This window comes from Crocuta crocuta, unplaced genomic scaffold (genome assembly GCF_008692635.1).
Source record: "Crocuta crocuta isolate KB4526 unplaced genomic scaffold, BGI_CrCroc_1.0 scaffold564, whole genome shotgun sequence".
In the NCBI taxonomy this organism is placed as follows: Eukaryota; Metazoa; Chordata; class Mammalia; order Carnivora; family Hyaenidae; genus Crocuta; species Crocuta crocuta.
In genome coordinates, this window is record NW_027533010.1 from 1,167,566 (window position 1) to 1,189,339 (window position 21,774).

General features: G+C 39.7%; 1 protein-coding gene across 1 annotated transcript in view; it reads right to left on the reverse strand.

Annotated features, from left to right (window-relative positions):
* The window catches only part of HECW2 (HECT, C2 and WW domain containing E3 ubiquitin protein ligase 2), a 228,797-nt gene that overhangs the window by 153,041 nt on the left and 53,982 nt on the right, over positions 1-21,774 (reverse strand). The window contains exon 2 of the mRNA XM_077745795.1: positions 1,201-1,308. Within this exon, the coding sequence (XP_077601921.1) occupies positions 1,201-1,308 (108 nt within the window). The remainder of the gene's footprint in view (positions 1-1,200; positions 1,309-21,774) is intronic.

The window sequence follows — 21,774 nt, forward strand, 5'->3', positions numbered from 1 at the left end:
GAACATCGAAAAGTTAATTCTTACACAAACTAGACAACTCAGAAAATTTTTAAATAGCCCATTTTTCTACATTAATGAAGAATTCTGTAATTGTAAAAGTTAACTTGAACCACTCAGTAAATTGTGTATTCATTCACACTTCTATCTATTCTACAAAAATGTATATACCCTGTTCTCAATAATATTAGTGGCAAGTATAAATACTCTCCTTCACCCTAAATATAAAGAGATGAGCTATTTCTATGAGCCATGTACTATATATAAGCATTTGTATTTGCAAATAAATATAACATCAAATCAACTGGGTAATGGCTGAGTTACCTGCCGCCTATTTCTGATTCTTAAAATTGACCTCTATGGCAGTATGCCCAGGTTCTCTCATCAGATCAACTGGGTAATGGCTAAGTTACCTGCAGCCTATTTCTGATTCTTAAAATTCACCTCTATGGCAGTATGCCCAGGTTCTCTCATCCAATTGTAAAGACAAGGATCTGAATGTAACAGTTATTCCACTGCTGGGAAAAATGATAGCAAAGTATCCTAAAGGCAAATAAAATTCTTAAGTTAACTGAAATCTTGAATTATTCTTTCCGCTCACTGAAGTTAATATAATAAGTATTAATTAGAAATATAGATACAAGCATATATAAAAATGTGTAAAGCATTAAAATAACCATACATGATTTATATACCATGCATTCACAAGATGTATGTAATGTGTACGTGTATATACATACACACACATATATATTTATATACACTTTATTCAAAATATGTGAACATTCTCTAATGAGCATTTTCTTTTTTTTTTTAATAGTTTATTGTCAAGTTGGATAACACCCAGTGCTCATCCCCACAAGTGCCCTCCTCCATGCCCATCACCCCCCTTCCCCTCTCCCCCACCCCCATCAGCCCTCAGTTTGTTCTCACCATTCAAGAGTCTCTCACAGTTTGCCTCTCTCCCTCTCCCCAACTACTTTTCCCCTTCTCCTCCCCCACGGTCCTCCGTTAAGTTCCTCCTAATCCACCTATTCTAATGAGCATTTTCTAAAACTATGTATTTCCCAGTTTGAGGATACATGGCATAAATATGTAAATCAGAGCCAGAAACTTTTATAATAAATTCAGACAAGACTCCCTAGATTTCTGTATATTTATGGATGTTCAGTAACAAACTTCTATTTCTCGCTGAGTACTTACGTTCCATGAAATAGGGCCCAGGCTCAATTCTCCATACGATTTGCCCTTTTTGGGTTCCAGTCACACCCCTGTTTTTAGAATCCCAGAAGTTGGCTGGAGAATTCTCATCTGGAAAAAACAAACAAACAGGGGGAAATATTAATGAACACTATTGTTAAGGCCCCAAGTCCCAGCAGATTATTACCCTCGATTTCTGTCCTTGCACTGACACTGGGGAACTGTGTGTGTGTGGGGGGGGGGTGGGGAATTGGGTGGTGGAAAGAAGTCAGCGTTTGTGGCTGTGGCCCAGTGAATCAATGTTGCCAAAAGGCAAAACTGGAAAGAACACAGGCTACAAGTATTGCAGCATCAATGGTGAGCTGATATATAAGAAAGGAGTTGGGTGTGCTCCCATCTATAAAATCCTATATAAAAAAGAAAGGAGGAGCAAAATTGAGAGAACATAATAGAGCTCAACATGGCATTTAAAACAGGGGCCATTAAGCTATGAAAATGAGCGAAGACACAGTATGGGATTGCTATGAACAGTGTTCAGGAGACACCAACCAAGTTACCGTGTCTGCTAGGACAATCTTTTACAAAAGGCCAGGGGCCATAAACCTGAAACAATACAAGAAAGGGAGAGAAAGAAAGTTTAGGCTTTTGTATGGATAGAAAGGATAGTAACCTGAAGAATTAGTCTGACAGCAGCATTTTCCAAGCTTTCTGACCTCCTGGCACACAGAAAACGGTAATGCTTGTAGGACACACTGGGATAAATGACAGAGATGCTTATAACTTAAAAGGGCAGGCAGGGAGGCTCTGGCTGTGCCCAGCTCTGCCCCGTCACCCCAAAGGCTGAAAGGATTCATATTCTATAATTGGCCGCATCACACTCGTTTGAAGTTCTGTCCTAGGGCCTAGAATAGAAAATAAAACTAAAAACAGGAAAAGAAGACCATTCAGAGTTTTAGAGGCACATATTGGCTCTTAAAGTCAGATATTTTCATTTGTTTCCCCAAACCTCTTTCCCCGGAGGAAAGATCACAAATACACTTTAACTGAGAGCTGCGATAAACTAGACATGGCGAAGTTAAGGGCTACACTAAAAACAAAAAGTAAAGATGGAGAAAAGGTCCCAAGCTCAAGGGAATAGGCCTGAGAAGAAACCCCCCCAAAAAAGGGGGCACCTGGGTGGCTCAGTCAGTTAAACATCTGACTTGATTTCATTGCAGGTCATGAGGTCACGGTTTCATGACTTCAAGACCCGCATTAGGCTCTGCGTAGAGCCAGACTGAGATTGTCCTTCTCTCTCTGTGTTCTTCCCTTGTTCCCACTCTCTGTCTCTCCAAAAATAAATAAACTTAAAAAAAAAAGAAAAACCTCCCTTTTTTTCATGCTTCTGAGCATGAAAGAACTAGAAATGTGGGCCATAGTGAGGGGTCAGATAATCCCGCTCTGAGAGATTTGCCTCTGTCTGTGGTTGCACGTGGAGCCTACTATTTTCATCATGTTCATAAGCCAAAGAACTCTAGGAGGAAAGGTCCTCCCATGCCAATTGCATCCAGCATATTGGAAGTTAAAGATTCTTTCTGTAAAAGGCCAAGAAGGACCACTGTTCTTTATAAAAATGGAAAAGCATAACCACTCATGCCATCACCTGCTCTCCTAAACAAACAACAGAAGGCAAACCACTCCATTCCATCACAGAAATATAACAACAATGCCCATATTTTTTAATGTTTACTTATTTTTGAGAGAGAGAGAACACAAGCAGGGGAAGGGCAGAGAGACAGAGGGAGACACAGAATCTGAAGCAGGCTCCAGGCTCCGAGCTGTCAGAACAGAGCCTGATGCGGGGCTCAAACCCAAGAGCTGTGAGATCATGACCTGAGTTGAAGTCAGACACTCAACCAACTGAGGCACCCAGGCACCCCAACAATGCCAGTATTTAAAAGACAATCACCTAAACCTGGTTGTGAAAAAATGTCACGTGGCTTCTCAGGGCAGATCTGGATCACTGCCTATCCACTGAGCTTCTTTCTTGCCAACTAAACCCCAATTTTATCCAAGGCAACAATGTTTCCAGTTAAAAATTTCTCATCTCATTTTCATCTCTCCGGAATCCCTTGTAGCTAAGGGTAGCATGTGGTCTAGTATGGCCAGTGAGATGTAAGTGGAAGTCTACTGGATGGGACTTCTGAGAAAGCTGTATTTTCCTGATTAAAAAAAGGACAGACTTGGGGCTCCTGGGTGGCTCAGTTAAGTATCTACTCTGGATTTTGGCTCAGTTCATGATCCCATGGATTGTGGGATTGAGCCCTGCACCGGGCTCTATACTGACAGTGTAGAGCCTGTTTGGGACTCTCTCTCTTTCTCTCTCTGCTCTTTCCCACTCAAAAGGACAGATTCAGTAATCCTTTCTTGCTCTTCCCTCTCCCCTCTTCTTGGATGAGAACCATACACTAAGGATGGCAGAGCAAGAAGCTAGAAGTAACCATGACAAGTCCTTTAGCCCTGAACCACGTGCTTTCAGCCTTCTTGCTACCTATGCAAAAATAAATTCCTATTTGGTTAAGCCCCTGTGGTTGGGTTTCTGTTACTTGCAGTTTAACACAGAAATACCTATGATGGTAAATATCAACCAGTGATTTAGACTCATCACACCTGACCTGACCTAGAATCCCTGTGATTGCATCACTGCTTTGGGCTAGACAACAAAGGTACTTGCTACCCTCCTGAAAGGTAGTTTAATGCACAGAGCTGTTTAGGTGGAGAGAGTGTTTCTCATGTTTTTGCAAATAAATATACTTCTTTTTAGCTATTGGTCACTTGGAAGGCACAGGAAGCTGCACCCTGCAAGGAACAGAAAATAGGCATAGGGAGTCGACAGTGCCCATATATTCAAAATATTTTTTTTAAATGGCTATGCTCAAAACACATTTCTGACAATACTGTTGTGACAGTTTCCTCTTGGAGCCTCAGAAAAAGATGGAGTAGCATTACATCTTGTTTTAAGGAGCAATCAGCAGGATCACAGCGATAAAAAGCAGCGGTAATAAAATTGTACTTGTTAATGCAACCTCACACCAAGGTTTGCACTTCTGCTGTTACTCATCTTTTCTCCCAAAACCATCAAGTAAGCCAAATGAAGTACACATTTTTTTTTTAAGTTTATTTATCTTTGAGCAAGAAAGAGAAAGAGACAGAACAAGCAGTGGAAGGGGAAGAGAGAGAAGGGGACAGAGGATCTGAAGCAGGCTCTGCACTGACAGCAAAGAACTTGATGAGGGGTTCAAACTCACAAACCTGTGATCATAACCTGAACCAAAGTCTGATGCTTAACCAACTGAGCCACTCAGGTGCCCCGAAGTAGACATTTCTGACACAAACTTGGGAAAAGGGACTACTGAGAGGCAGAAATAGAATGGGAGGTGGTAATGGCATGCGAACTATTGTCAGTGGTCTGAGTCCCAAACAGAAAGAGATGCCTGAGCTATACATCATTTACACGCTTCCTGGAAAAAGAGCTTTGACAGAGAACCAGTATAGGCATCTCTTGCTCTAAGAAGGGTCACTAATAACTCTTTCCCAGCCACATCCACTTCAAGGTAGAAATACTGTACCACGTGAATAGGAAATAAAGGAGAACAGGAATGCGTGCTTACTTCCAAGACCTTTGACCAGGAAACAGATCTAGAGCATAAATTAAAACAAAAACAAAAACAAAAAATGGGGGAGAGGTACCTGGGTGGTTTAGTCAGTTAAGTGTCTGACTCTTGACTTTTGCTCAGGTCATAATCTCACAGTTTGTGGGTTCAAGCCCCATGTTAGGCTCAGCATTAACAGCATGTGGCCTACTTGAGATTCTTTCTCTCTGTCCTTTCTGCATGTGTGTGCACAAGAAACAGGTCTAGACTTATGTGTTCAATTTACCCATCAGCTCCTGTATGTTGGGATAAGCCATATATCTCTGACTTGAATTCCCCTCATTAGTTCATAGGTGATGCAGACAACTCCATTTGGTTAAATTTATATTAAAGAAAAAGACTATCCCCTTGAAACAAAATGCTAAAAACGTACCATGAGTATTCAGGCTCACACGGAACTCAAATGTCCCACATATGATGAGAAATGGTCAGAATTAGGATGAACAGGTCCAGAGCAGAAATTTGATGGATCTGTTCTGATTTAAAATGCGACAGCAAGAGGCCATCCTGTAAATCTCCATAGGGAAGATCTTATTTCCCACCAAGCATAGCATCTGTCACATAGAAGATACTCAAGTTGATTAATATTGTTTCTTCTAGATTGAATTTTTTCTCTGATGAGATTAGGTTTCTGATAATTTATTACCCCTGACAGATACAAGCACTCTTGCCATCGAGTGGCAGCTACCCTTAACTGAAAATACCAAGTCCATATAAACAAACCAGCTTAGGGGGAAACAGTACAAATTATTCTGAGACAACTATCACAACCTCCATGACTACTACAACCCCTAGTGCTGCTAGGTAGCACAACTCCGGCCCAGCCTGGGTCACACAGTATAAATAACAGCTAGAATGACTCATTCCTTTTCTTTATTTCAAGAAGCCAATTTTAATTGGTCCCTCAGAGTAAAATTTCATTCCTTAAGTAGGTTAACACTTTGTTTAGGTTGCAGTCAATTCTAGTCTAGACCCAGAACACCTTTTCTATAACAGTATTTCTATGCTGAGATCTATTTTTCATGGATATCTGAGGACAGTATATTTTTTCCCAGATTGTATGAGTTATTTTTCTTCCCCTCATCTAACATGTATATTAGGTGATTTGGTATTTTTTAAATGTCCCTACTCCAAATAAGAAAAATAGCTGAGTATAAAATGGTATACCAAAGAAAGGGTTCTAAATTCCTTATGAGTATAATGTAGACATAATTATAAATCTATTTCTTCCCCCACTGAATAAAGGCTCTGACTGATCAAAGAAATGCTGTTGGCCTTTAAAATTAATTATCAATTGTTGCATTTATACTTAGTTACTTCCTTTCTCCATTTCTCTTAACAACTATTCAAATCTGTCCCACTGTCGTCACATCCCATAGCTAATTTCCAGGCTCTTACTTGGAGCAGGCTATCATCCAAAACATGGAGAGCATTAGGTCTCATCTCCCTAATGCCATCTTTTCTGGGTTCATACCTACTCTTTGCCTTCTTTAACAGGGTTCTACCTTGTTATGGTGGAGGCTTTGACCCAAGCCTCTACGTCAGTCACCTTCTCTCACCTTAATTTTTAGCTTCTTCCTTTCATCCTAAAAACATGGCAGCTTCTGTGAGGCACCCTCTCCTGGTTTTGCTTTTGCTCTTTGAATATTACCTTCCTTGTTCCCTTTCCCATTCTCATTCTTATTTCCCTTTCTACTAGGATTCAAGTGTCTTTTTTCCAATTGAAATAGTCTATTTTCTAGGAGTGCATATTCTGGAGACTTAGGTAACTTTCAGGCTGGAATATAATTACAAAAAAGTAACATTGAAGATGTTTAATTCATGTACCTAAATACCTTCTCTAAATCTAATTTTATTTGTTAGGTTTTATATAACGCTTGTCCACTCATGTCTCATATGTCTTCTTTGTTCTCTTACAAGTCTAGTTGGCAGTACATTTTCTCTAAATAGAAAAGCAAAGTGTACACACACACAAAAGACCTAAAATCCTTTTAATATAATTTTATATCTATCTGTTTATGAATATTATGGGAGCACAACCAAGAAAACTTGTGAAAATCTTCACTCTTGCCTATTTTAGCAATCCATGAGACTTTTGTGAAATTACTTCACTTAGTGTATTCTTTTTTAATTACTCCTTAGGGCTATTTCAATTTATTCTGTCATTAGTACTGGAATTAATTCCATTAAGTCTGATTCTCCAAAGAAGAAATAAATAATGTGTTTGGACCCAGAAAACAAAGGCAGAGATAGAAGATTACACCACATACAATTCTCTTACCTATATTATATAGTGGTGGCTCAGAGAATTTCTCAGATCTAATTAATTAAGGTCAGAAACAGGCCCCTTTTCCTTAATTAAAACCAAATTATCTTTAGGAGGAACACACTGGGGTCTTAAAGTCTCTATACGCAGACTTGCCAACATCTCTTGCACATTCACCAGGTCACCAATCATCACTGGCCACCCTCCCCTTTGGCTAACTGATTCACCTCAGCGATGATAACCCAACTCCATTGCTCACGATGAATATCCTGCAGGCTTCATTTAAAACATGGACTCCGGTGCTGCTCTTCAGAGATTTTGGTTCAGTAGGTTTGAGTTAGTACCCCAAGGAGCTGATTCTGATACAGATACCATAAAGGCCACACATGGTAAAATTCTGTGCCATGGTTATTTCCAGGGATACCGAGCAATCACACCAATGCTTTGGACACTATACATCTGTCCCTCCAATTTGCCAGCTTGTGCATTCATTCATTCATTCATTCATTGAAAAGCATTTACTGACTGCCTACTATGGAGTATAAGGAACACCCATTTCCTGCCATCAGGAGTTCACAGGGTGGTAGGAGAATACTGCCACATAAGGTACAATACAATGTCAAGAATGCTATGACTGAGGTGTACATACTTTATAAAGTGTTAAAAAGGAACAGAGAAGGAATAATTATGAATCCCCATGACTGTGTGTAATTTATATGGCTTAGGATCTACCAAGTTCAATGTCTCTTTGGGATGTACATATGGGGATATCCTTTGGGAGATCTACACATTTAAGCCAGTTATTAAGGTGTCTCATCCATTCTTTTGCTTCATGGCCCCATAGACATATTGATTTACCTCCCAGGTTCATTTTCTAGTACTATGAATGGTCATCAGAAGTAACAGACAAGTGGCCATGTTTAGAGTTGAATTCAGTGGTAAAAGTTACTGTTGCTGCCTGGGCCCCAGGAAGTTATCTTTTTCATCCATAGAAAAGTAAGATTAATTATATTAATGTACAACACAATTGTAAAGAGTAATTTAAATAATGAATTCTCTTTTAAAATGCCACCAAAANCCTGTAATTTTTTTTAAAAAAAATCTCTTCCTTCCCCATAATATTTCATATACAGAGATTGGTGTGAAAAATTATCTTTAAAAGATTAATTTTTTTCCTGTACATGACTTGTAGATTCCAGAAAATGTCCTCTGAATAGGCTTTTAAGATAATAAGAGAATATATAGGAGACATCTCAAGCATATCCAAACATAATTTGGATTTGGAAACATTTCTATGACTATGTTAATATTTCCAAAAACTGCAAACAGTGAAGATAAAATATGAACAAAAATGTATATATTCAAAGCCCACACTTGTCTATCAATCAACCCAGGAGAGTTAAGAAAAGGTGAGGAATTTTTTGAGAAAGAAGCCATGTGACAGATTGTGCCAGAGAAATGAAAAATGATGCCTGCAAAAATTTATTTTGCTTTCAAGTAATCCCTCCCCACATTTTCTCACAAATGGCATAAATACCTAAGTTGTTTTAAATTGCTTTTTAGATACAAACTGAATATAACTATGTCCTCTGACTGGATCACAGAGGGGCCTGGTTTGTTCTGGTTATACTCGAAAATTAGATGCTCTGGGATTTGGGATTTGAAAAGCAATATTAAGCTCCAATTTGAATCAAAATTATCATTATAGATCTGGACAAAGAGCACACCTTTATAGGGACTGTTTGACTGTTTTTAACAATTTTGCAAAATTTTTGCAATAACTTTTGCAAATATTTTATCAGAATGTTCTAGGCAGGTTATGGAACCTGCTGCTGCTATGTGACAGGAAAACTCTGACAATGACTTTGGGATCTGAACTACAGTGCAAAGGAGGGGTGAGTCTTTACCACGGGCTGCATTACACAGAGCACCAATCTTATGAAGCACTATGAGAATTCATTAACAAACTTCCTCATGAATTTGCAACCGTGGCATTAGTTTTAACCCAGTCCCCCTAGAGGCCCTATTCCTTACACTGAAGCTCTCTCTGGTTGAAAAAAAGAGTGAGTGTCAGATCAGTCCTGATACCACACCACCAGCTGAGAATGTGCCCACTAACGACTATGGCTTGGTAGGTAGTGACCTGAACAGCTATCTTCCTATAGATACCAGAAAGATTTGCTGATTGTAATGTGCCAGAGATGGGATGAAAAGGCTCAGCACACCACAGGACAAAGAAGCAACAGAGGCTGAGAAGGGCTGATGACAAGTCTGTAAGGTCTGGCCTTGGGGATAGGTGTGCACTGAAAGGCATGAGCATCGCTGCGCTAGCAGGTGGGTGGACGCACATGTGTTGATTCAAGGCCTCGCACCTGCGAGCATGAGAGAGATGTTTTATGGCTGTCTCCTCTACAGCAGGCCTTCTACCAGGGCTAGGGAAGCCCAGCCCAGAAAATGTGAAATCTTTCACTAGATCCATACTGGGTGATGCAGCCAAATACTCAGCACACCTCTGAGGGGGCCTCCTGAACATTCATACCTCCAGACATACTGAGCAGAGGCAAGATGCTCTGCCAATCAGCCTCCTATGTAAAATACCTGATCCTAAACTATTCGATCACACACTCATTTTGACAAGGGAGGAAACCACCAACAGATCAGTGAGAAGTAACACTTGGACTCATTTTGGCGAATATCTCCTGAGAGTTTTCAGTCATGGCCCAGAATACCAGATAGTAAAGAGCAGTTCAGAGATGGCTTATGTGCCAGGCCCTGTCCTACTACTTTGTCTTTATCAGTTCGCTGACACCTCTACCAATCCTTTGAGGTTGGTACCACCATCAGATTCTTAATGATGGGAACTAAAGAACAGAGAAGTTGGAAAATGTGCCCATGATCCCAAAACTAGTATGTGCAGCCTGCTTGATACTATACCACACCTTCTATCTAGACCACTGTGGAGAATTTGGATTGCATGCTGATAGAAGGTCACTGGCAGACTTAAAGCAGAGAAGTGACATGATACACATTTTTTAAAAATCCTCCTGGCTGCTGTGTGCAGAGTGGGCTATAGAAGGGCATGAGAGGACGGCCCACAACGTTCCGCGCCCAGGCCCAGCACCAAGCGCTAGAGCCAAAACGTAAACGTGACACTCCTCTGTCTCCATCTTTCCTGTGCAGACAGAGCTGCAGCAGCTATAAATAGCCACCCTGAGTGCAAAAGGCTCTCAATCAATTCCAGACTCGTCAGTCCAATGACCCTGCAAGATGACTCATCCATCTCTAAGCTCTCACCCAATCCAATCGCCATCCTGGATTTCACTCTCTAAGCCCACCATGCTCTTCTGTTCCTCTCTTTATTCAAACAACTCCCAAATGTCCAACTTTCCCACACTCAACTTTAATCAGTCAAGATAGAAAGCTCAGATTCTCCATCACTTAGTAACTCAAAAAAACTCCTAAAGCAACGTATTTAATATATCCCTGGCATTTAGTCCACATGGGCCTTCTCTTCACCCACAGAAGTATGCTGTGTGTTTTTAGGTACGTATCATTTATTGTAAGTACCAAGAGAGGAAACCACCCCGCCTGAAAATGATGTTGCCAGGCTGTGGCTCGTAGGTGATGGTAAGATCCCAGAACTTTGAGAAACAGCAGACCTGAGCTTAAATTCCATCTCTCTCGTTTACTGAAACCATAACCTTATGCAAGTCTTAAAACTGCATAGACTCCATTTCCTCAATCTATAAAATGATAACAGCACCGAGCTCAGGAAGCTGTGAGGAGGACACGGGTTCAATATTTGAACCTGGCACATATTTAGGAGCTAAATGTGTGGAGTTTAAAAATTTCTTAATTCATTTCTTCCTTCTTTCTAAGAAGTTACTTTTTTCTTTCAATACTCAAAAGCACAATTCCTCAATCTAATTTCCTTAGTTTTTACTTTTTAAGTTTCTTTTAAATAAATTCATTTTTTTCTAATTTCTCATAAATATATATAAATTAAAACAAAAGTATGCTTACTCATGTTTTTGGAGACTGTTTTTTTTTTTTTAATGTTTATTTTTGAGAGAGAGAGAGAGCACGAGCGGGGGAGGGTCAGAGAGAGAGGGAGACAGAATCCAAAGCAGGCTCCAGGCTCCGAGCTGTCAGCAAAGAGCCCAACATGGGGCTCAAGCCTATGAACCATAAGATCATGACCTAAGCCAAAGTCAGATACTTAACCGACTGAGCCACCCAGGCGCCCCTGGAGACTGGATGCAAATGAGCAGGTGGAAAACTGCAGGCCATGTGTACATTAACAGTCCATTATGCCATTACACATGTAACACAGCGTCTCACACAGACTATGCCAATCTGCAGCTCTTGAGTCACTCAAAGCCTAAAATTCTGTCAGTGGGCTTTAAGCTCAGCCTAATCAAGACAGGCAGAGATGCTCTCATCTCCCTACGCAACGAAACGTGGATTGCACGGCACTATGTGTGTTAAAAAGTTGCCAGGAATGACAACGAGGTTTTATTTCTACGTCCTTCTTTCTTTCTTCTAGTTTTTTATTTTTATTTTTATTCATTTATTTATTTTAATTTTGAGAGAGAAGAGCACAAGCAGGGGAGGGGCAGAGAGAGAGAGGGACAGGAGATCTGAAGCAGGCTCTGCGCGGACAGCAGCAAGCCCAATGCAGGGCTCGGACTCAGAAACTGTGAGATCATGACCTAAGCCAAAGTCAGACGCTCAACCGACTGAGCCACCCAGGTGCCCCTAATATTATTTTTTTAAATGACATATATACGCTAAGTTCTCACTCAAAGATAATCCTTTTTCATACTAAGTGAAGTTTAGAAGCAACCTCTAGATCCTTTAGGATGTAACTTTTGCACAAACCTAATAGCTGCAGATTCTGAGAAATGTACAACCATTATAAAATATAAAGTTCAATACAAAAGCATCCTTTTGTTAGAGGTAAATCACACCTTTGATTTTAGTGAGCTCATACAATAAGGATCCGGAACTTTAATAGCTAACGTTATTTAAAGAAGGAGGTTACCCTTACTGAAGTGAACCAAGTATTTACTGGAGCTAATTCAAACTCAGTCTGAAAGTATTAGTTGGAAGTATATGAGAGCAATCGTTCTGGAACATTCATGGCTACAAATCCTAAGGAATAATTTTGCAGATGTGGCTACTCCCTGTGGGTGCCTCCCCAAAATGGCTTGATCAGAAGACAAATGATGTTCCCAGAGATTAGATCACTCACCTGAATCCTTACTAACCCATCAACTTGCTTTTCATTAAACTGTGTTTTTATGTATGTTTCTAAAGGAGGCAGCACTGGTTCTGTCCAGTGCATTGAAGAGATGGTAGCATCCTTGGCTCTTGGGCACTGCATGCCAGTTGCACACTATATGACAATAAAAAAAACATCCCTGCCCACTTTGGAACCACTGACTGGCATTTTATGGCCAAAAAGTAAATTCTTTCATTGAAAATGTTTAATTTATAAAGGATTAGGATAGAACTGAAATTTTTCCCTGGATTCATCCTGGCTCTTAAATAATCTAAGCAGATTGCAAAGGTCTATTAAAGACTGGGTCAGTTTGCCACAAATGCCACAAGAAAATAAGTCTTAACAAAAACATGATTTTACTCTCAAAGGTGTTTTTTTTTTGTAAGATTGCTGTTTAACCTACAGTTTGAAAACATAAATGCCTATGAATACTTTGTCTATATAAATGTTACATTACAAATAAATCTGCTTTTATGTCTCATTCATGAGAGAAAGGCTTTAAAATCTGTCCAAAAACATTACTGTCCAGACGCAGATAACCTGTCATGAAATCTATTTAGGCTCAATTGAACGACATTTTTAAGAAACATGCTTGTAGGTAGAACCTGAACTTAACATCACAGGAAAGCAATTTATTTGAAACCACTGGGGCTCTAGAATGTCAGCAAAGGATCTGTGTATTTATTTGTAAAAGTTTCACATGCTTTAATCCTAGCAATGATGGCTGTCAAGTTGTCAAGTGATTAAATGTGATAAACACACCATACAGTTTGTTAGTAACTACCCCTAATCAAGCTGGGAGAAAAGCACATTTAAGAGCATTTCAAAGAGAAAGGCAAAGAGAACTGTGTATCTCAAAGAGTTGGACTCAGGGGGCACCTGGGTGGTTCACTTGGTTAAGCATCCAACTTCAACCCAGGTCATGACCTTGAAGTTCATGAATTCAAGCCCTGCATCAGGTTCTCTACTGTTTAACCCAGAGCCTGCTTCAGATCCTCCATTCTCTGTCTTTCTACCCCTCCCTTGCTCACTCACACACACACTCTCTCTCTCTCTCAAAAATAAATAAACATTAAAAAAAATTTTAAAAAGGTCAGACTTAGAAATTAGGTGACAGTAGAACTCATTTTATAGAACATTCTATTACCTTACCTCACATAATCCCCAAAAGTTTCTCTTTGCCTTTGTCAGGGTTGAATTCATCATCATTTCAAACCTGGTTTGGAAGCAGCAAGAAGAAACGTTTCATTCTCCTTAAAATCATGTAACAGGCCTACCCCCTTGGCAATTCCATTCACAGAAGCAGCCAGAATTGAAGTCAGGCAGGTTTGGAGTCCTAACGTGGCTTTGAGAGTTCTGCAGGTCCACTTCACTGATGCTCCTGCTTCTCTTTCTCTTTCCCAAAGTTCTAGAAATGAAATCCTAAGCAGGATTTGAGCAAACCTCTACCAGGATACTCTTGTCCAGCTAAAAAAACACTGAGAGCCACTCCCACTCTTCCTCAAGACTTACACTGTTCAGGCATCTTTAATGAAAAAACACAAACTATTAGTGTCCTGTAGGCTGAGGCAGTCATGGCCACACCCTGTAAAGGGTACAGGATGCAATCGCCCCATCCTCCCCTCGGCTTCCTTCCTTTGCTTTTCCATTGGGAAAATTCCAAAGAATGAGTTATGTGTACACACACACACACACACACACACACACACACACACACACACATATATACATACAGAGTGAGCTGATGTCAACAAACTGACTGTTATCACAGAAAGGGGAATTTTCTGTGTGATCTACTAAGAATAGAGTGGCCACTATTTGGAAACTCTAATTTACTACTGTGATTAATCAGATATAGAATTTGTTTAGGGTACTCAAATAGGATGTTGTAGCATCCTAACTAACCCAGAATGAAACATGTGAACTTCGATTTCAAACTGTAAAAATCAACTAAAACTTTATCAAACATCATACAGCTTTAATGAAAATCCCAAACTGTGGTTATCAACCCTCAGGTTACTTTCAGATGTCACTTTTAATGCAAAAATGGATGCAAAACCTCCATCTAGTTGTGTTCTTGACTGATCCAAGGAAGAAGTTGTGGTGGAAGAATTTCCAGATGAGATGCATTGTTCTTTAATGGAAAAGGGGCCTCCTGAAGCTGCCCAGGGCAGTCGTTGCAATTATTAGGTGTCAGTTGCATGGGTGGATGCAATCAAAGCGTGGATGACCACATGTTTCCAGCAAGCTTCCAAGAAAGGAAGATAAAATGTCTTCACTTGTCATACATTTTGCTGTGAAGTGAGACGGGCTGGATTCAAGCTCCGTGCTATGTTTAGTGGTTGCAATTTACTCTCTACTGTTTCCTTAATCCAGACAGTTTGCCAGGGAGCTTCACAGGGCCACAGAGCTTTGGGCTGGGTCTGCAACAGACTGTGTGGGCACAGCAAGCCTGGCATTCTAGAATCCCCACCAGGCCACTGCTGACATGTAAATTCTGCCCGGCCTTAGAGAAAATCACTGTGGATCCTTGGGTGTGTGCTAGTGAATAACCATAAGAGCAAGCACGTACAGAACGCCTGCAATGTACCAAGGACACATCGCAGATGCTGTAAAACTAGTCTCATGAATGGCACTGTGCTCCAAGGCTGAGGTCAATGATGTTATTAGGGCTATGTTACAGATGAGGAAACAGAGGCTCCCAGAGAAGTGATGACAGCCAGGATTTAAGGTCGATCTGAATGACACCCATCACCCAAACCCAAGCTCTTTTGCAATACACTGCCTTTCTCAGATAATGCTCCTGGAAATGGCAGTCCCCTCACTAATTTGACTCAGTCACCCAAAGGAGATTAGAAAAAAGAGATCTAGAAAGGATGAGTTCATTTCCTCTTATTGGCATCCAAGGTGGCTACAGCCTATGAACAACAGGCCTCTCAACAGCGTCAGCCCAGGTCAAAAGTTTATAGTCTTGAATGCTTGCTTACTTCCTAGTTATGGACCAACAGATTCTCCATGAAGTTCATCTGATGCTCCCACGACTCTGGTCCTCCAAGCCATGATTCTTTACCATCCAAATAGTGTAACGTTTGCCAGATAGGCCACTTTAGCTTAGCTCTAGGTTCTGGTCCATCCCTGTGTCATCAATGTTCACATGTGTCAAACAGGCTATTGTCCTATGTAAAGGAAACCTATTTCCCCCCAACACAAGCCATTGTCATAAGGAGACTATATTCCCAAGTTGATTAAGAAACTTATAAAGTGGATCAAAGGATGTGAGATGATGTGAAGCCTAGACTGAGGGCCATCACATACACATGCCTGTTCATAGAGCGGGTATTTCTGAAGCACAGGTAGTTAGGGCTGTACCTACCTCTTCAATCACACTGGACTATTGCACTGAGAAGGTACAGCAAGACAGCATAGCATCAGAACTCAAAACTTATATATGTTACGAATATATAAAAGAATATTTCTCTAAACCACAACCCAGGGTGAAGAAAGACCTCAAAAATCAACAATAAATAAAATGGGAAGCACATTAATACAATATTTGCAGCCATATAACATTTTAGCATCTTCACTCGCTACAATGGCATATGGCGTCAGGCATTAGGAGATAGTTCTCAACAAGACAAACACAGTCCCTGCTGTTTCTTGCAGAGCTTCTATTTCAGAAAGAAGGAGAAACACTAAATAACAAACAAAATGAATTCTTTAGCTACTATTATGAGACACACTACAAAGGAAAAAGAGAAGGTCATAAGGGAATAGGTGAGTTGCTGACATGACCCAGGCCAGAGAATAAGTGAAATCTCCGTTAAACAATCAATGTGGGAACTGAGCTCTGAAGGATGGGGAAGGAGGGGAGGAAGAGAAAAGAGAGAACTTTGCAGATAGAAGAGCCATGCATAGGCCCTAGCATGGGAAGCAATATGGCACTTTCAAGGACTGAAGGAAGACCAGTGTGACTAAAATACAGAGAGTGAGGGAAAGGATGAGGCCAGTGAAGGAGGAAAGACTAGAAATTTTAAGTATCAGTGTAGAGGGAAAGAAAGAGAAGCTAAAGAAGAGAGGAATCAGGGGTGCCTGGATGGCTCATGTGGTTAAGTGCGCAACTCTTCATTTCAGCTCAGGTCATGATCTCACGGTCTGTGAGTTCAGGCCCCATGTCCAGCTCTGTGCTAATGGTGGAGAGCCTGCTTGGGATTCTCTCTCTCTCTCCCTCTCTCTCTGCCCCTTCCCTGCTCACTTTCTCTCTCTCTCAAAATAAGTAAATAAACTTAAAAAGAAAAAAAAGAATAGAGGAATGAAAATTGTCCCTTCATCCCATCTCCATAAGATCTCTTTCTGAAAGCCAACTGATATCACAGTTGTTAACATTCAAAGCTATTGATCTAGCAAGGATGCTTGTGGGTGAAATTATGCTTTGTGGATACTGAATGGATTAATCACAGAAATATAAAGACATCGCTTAACTAATGTAGCTTATTCCCAAAAGCTCACAGAATAAATAAGTCATGGGAATAAAAGGCACAGCATAGGGAATATAGTCAATGATACTACAATAGTACTGTATAGTGACAGATGGTAGCATCCTTGCAGTGAGCACAGCATAATGTACAGAGAAGTTGAATCACTACGTTGTACACCTGAAACTAATATAACATTGTGTGTCAACTATACCTAATTTAAAAAATTAAAATTAAAAAAAGCATGAATAAGCTCCAAAAAATAAAAGAGTAAAGGAGAGCAAAGACACAATTCGTAGATTACTCTACAAATTGACAATGGAAAAATTCAGCAGTTTTCCATCTAGTTTTATGTTGGCACCAAAAACCCAAAGCAGAATCAAGGTTAGCACATCAGGAAGGAACAACCGTTTTCCTGAAAAGCCCATTATGAATTTCCTTTGTGTGTCTGCAGTTTGCATGCCTCTGAGTCTGACATCACTCATATGCATTATTTAAGTCCTGTAGCAAGTGTCTGCCTGTGTGCTGCAATTTTTATCGGAGGCTTTTTCTTCTGACATTGTGCTCATTAAACAGCCAGATGAATGCTGCCCTCCTCATCACTTTGTCTTCAGAGTCCCAAAATCTTTCACTGGAAATATACATCAATTTGTATATACATCAGAAAACTTTTTGAAAATACGTTCAAAAAAGAGACAGCTGCTAAAAGCTCAAGGATAGAACCTCAAATAAAAATCAGTTACACCTGCACATGACATGGTTTTTAAATTTTAGCTTAGAAACTAGCAGGTAATCAAATTAAATAAAAATAATGTGGGCTATCATTTCTTAGCTATTAAGAACTTACCACACGCCAGACATTCTAAGTGTGTACACCCACGCTCTCATTTAATCCTCAGTGTTACAACCCCCATTTCACAAAATAAGAAAACGGTAGGATAAAGAGACTGAATAACCTGCTCACGCACAGCAAAATCACAGAGCAAAAAACTAGCTGAATTTCAAATCCAGGGTAGGCATGACATCAAAGCTAATCCACATATTTCCGACCATTATACAACTTCCCCCCAAAATAACTAACTACTGTTCATCAAGTGACAAGAAATGTGCTCGGTATTTCAGAATCATTAACTGAGAGAATTCTCACAGCAATTCTGAGAGGTGTTATTATCCCTAAGATAAGGAAAGTGAGCTCGGGGAGGTCTAATAACTTGATCAAGGGCACACAATGGCAAGGCTGAAAGATTCAGAGGCAGACTTTGCAGAAGCCCGCACAATTTCACAACAGCCACATTTCTGAAGTATTCTGAGTTCAGTAAAAGCATGTATGGGTGAGTTTTCTTAGGGTTTTTCACTTTTATCTGGGAAATTATCCTTATGCTTTGGAAGACAGTAATGCCCCCCCCCCCCCAACTGACCTTTTCATCTTAGGTGGGTAAGAAAATCACTATATCACTCAAGTCAAATGATCAGAATGGTGATCCACGGCTTCTATTAACATAAATAGATGACCCTCATTTTTCTCTAACAGGCTGATACACACAAGCAGATGTAATGTGCCAAACACATGAAAGGCACAAATAAGAATAAATGTGGTTTTTTTTCCTTCAGTAATCTCCACAGCAGAGTTAAAGAAACAGCTATAGTGGTGTCTCCTTTATTTGACTGACCTGTATCTGGAAGCTCTAAGATATATTTCTCCTTATGCGTGAATTTTATATAAATATCTAAGAATATTATAGATTGACTTACTGATGAACTTTGTTATTAGTCCTATGTTAATGTATTGCTAATGAAAATTTAAGGTGTTTACATACAATGTCACCTCCCTCATTCAGTTCATAACAACTGTTTAATTACATGACTAGTGAGGTCTGCAGCTATACTATGTATTATTCCAAATAAGATTTTATTATAAAACAGGGTGAATTTAAACATAGATTTTAGTCAGGTAAAACTCAGGAATACAATGAAGCTAATAAAGAAGGATATAAAATTATTTTGTTCCTGTCTGTAAAATGAGAACATTACCTTTTCCCAATTATGCTTTGCGTATGGCTGAGATAGCAATAACTCACTAATATATCCCGGAGAGTCTGTGCTAAAGTATATATGTGCAGACTCCACTATATTCACACAGGGAACACTTTCAGAATTAGGATTTATAAGCTGCCACCATAGTGCATTATGTAGAATCAAAAAATCACATAAACTCCCAACTCTGAAAGAAAAGTTCTCAAATTTTATTGTATATTAGAAACATCTGGGACTTAAGTTTAAAATTCAGACTCCAGGGGCACCTGGGTGGCTCAGTCAGTTAAGCGACCAACTCTTGATTTTGGCTCAGGTCATGATCTCATGGTTCATGGGTTCGAGCCCCACATCAGTTTCTGCGCTGATAGTGTGGAGCCTGCTTGGGATTCTCTCTCTCTCCCTCTCTCTGCCCCTCTACACTTCTCTCCTCCCTTCCTCTCTCAAACTAAAGAAACTATAGAGGCCCTTGGGTGGCTCAGTCGGTTAAGTGTCCAACTTCGGCTCAGGTCATGATCCCACAGTTCCTAGTTTGAGCCCCGTGTGGGGATCTGTGCTCACAGCTCAGAGCCTGGAGCCTGCTTTGGATTCTGTGTCTCCCTCTCTCTGAGCCCCTCCCTTGCTCACGCTGTCTCTCTCAAAAATAAATAAACATATTTTTAACATTAAAAATAAATAAACAAAAAAATTCAGACTCCATAGAGCAAAGAGCAGAAATTCTGATCCAGTAGTTATAGTATGGGTCTTCAAAGTTTGCATTTTAAACAATTACCCCAACTAATTCTGATATAGATAATACTAGAACTACACTTTAAGAAACACTGGTCTACAGTCCCAAAATTTAATAAGACTATACATTAACATCCATGTATATGTGAATGTCACATTTGATTTTGCAAATGCGTTTTATTAGAAAATTCAAAAATAGACATGCATCTTTATATCTCTGCAGTGTACTCTTTCCTAACCATTCTCATGATGATTATGTTCAATCCGTCTTAAGAAAAAACTGAGTATAGGAGGAAGACAAGCAAGCACAGAAAACATGAACACAGAAAAGAATGCTAAAATGAGAAAAAAAAAGTTTTTGCTTCTATATAAATCTAGAATGGTAGTCCTCAAAATATAGGCCATGGACCAGGACCGGGTCATGAACTTATCGTTAATGATTTGAGATAAGTACAGAAATTGAGCATGAGACTTTATAAACTTTTACAGAAATTTGTCAGAGTAATTTTAAGTCTGTTCAATAATAATAATAACAATGAAAATAAAATGTGGGCTTGTATTTCGTAGATCTTTTCATTTCATTTTTCTAAGTTTATTTTTTTCTCTAATGTTTATTTATTTTGAGAGGAAGAGAGGGAAGGGGCAGGGGAGAGAGAGAGGAGAGAGAGAGAGAGAGAGAGAGAGAGAGACCTAAGCAGGCTCAGCACTGTCAGCACAGAGCCCAATGTGGGGCTCAATACCATGAACCACGAGATCATGACCTGAGCCAAAATCAAGAGTAGGATGCTTAACCAAGTGAGCCACCCAGGTGCCCCTAAGTTTACTTGTATTCTACTTTACAAAAGATCAGTGTCTGTGATGGGATTGAACAACCATAGGAAATTTGAGAAGCACTAGTGGGTTCTGGATAGGAGGGTCTGACCATGCTTGCTCTATACCATGAGCCCAAGATTGGGCACGAGTGGATTTCTGTGATACCATCTCAAAAATTAGCAGCCAGAAAGAATTTACTGAATGAATGAATGTAAGAACATCCTTAACTTCTCATACTAACTCACTCTAAATCTGTCAGCAATATATGAATCTACATGTTTTTGTGAATCCATCAACTTTTCTTTTTAGCTTGTACCACCTCTTAAAATAGCACTTTAGTAAAATTTCCTAAAAAGTTACTTTTGACGCATGTAACAGCACATTTCACTTATTATAAATGTGTATCTCTCAGATTTCAAAGAGACCCTTGCATTTTAACATTTCAGGACCCAGTGAAGAACTTCATCATCATATCGATACCCTAATCTGTGTGTCTTTGCTGACATGAAATGATTTTTGCAGGCTGTTCTCAAAAAGTAGGTCTTTCAACTGCTTTGGTCATCTTAGTACTGGGTCCTTATTTAGCTATCTAGTGATCTTCATATCTGGCAATGACAACAGTAATAAAACACACAAAGTATCAATACATGATACCTATAATCATAAGTACATGGGACATAGATCTCATTTTGCAGCTTTACTACCTCTTGGTAAATTGAATAATAATTCTCTCCTTTATTGAGTCGTGCCTTGTAGACAGTAAGTTCAGTTCTAGACAGAGTCTCACAGTTCCAGCCTCAGGTCAGGATACCGGTTGGTGGCCCCCGCAGTTGCTAGTTTTGCCATGTGAGTGCTGCCAAGAATAACTTTTTCTCCTCCAAGTTAAATATGGTGTTTATAAAAGGTGTGGGGCACAGAACCTGGCAGCACGTATCTGTACACACAACAGACTAAGTCACAATAATAGCAACTGCGCTCCTGCCTGCCAGGATCTTTAGCCAGGATGAATGAAAAGTGAGGATTTTTCCCCCTAAATAATTGTGTCCCTTTTTCAAACAGAATAAAGCCAACCTTTAAATATGTAAGTTTATCCTGTAATGTTTAAAAGTTATAAATTAAGTCATACACTGAAGTTATTCATTATGTTTGGTTAACATGTTTTAATATAATTTAAGACAGTTTCTCATATAATCAGTTATATGACTAAGATCTCTCCAAGAGCTTGTAAGCACAGTACAGAACAGGACTGGTTTGGCAGCCCAAATGGACGTCTCTTAGACATGAGACCTT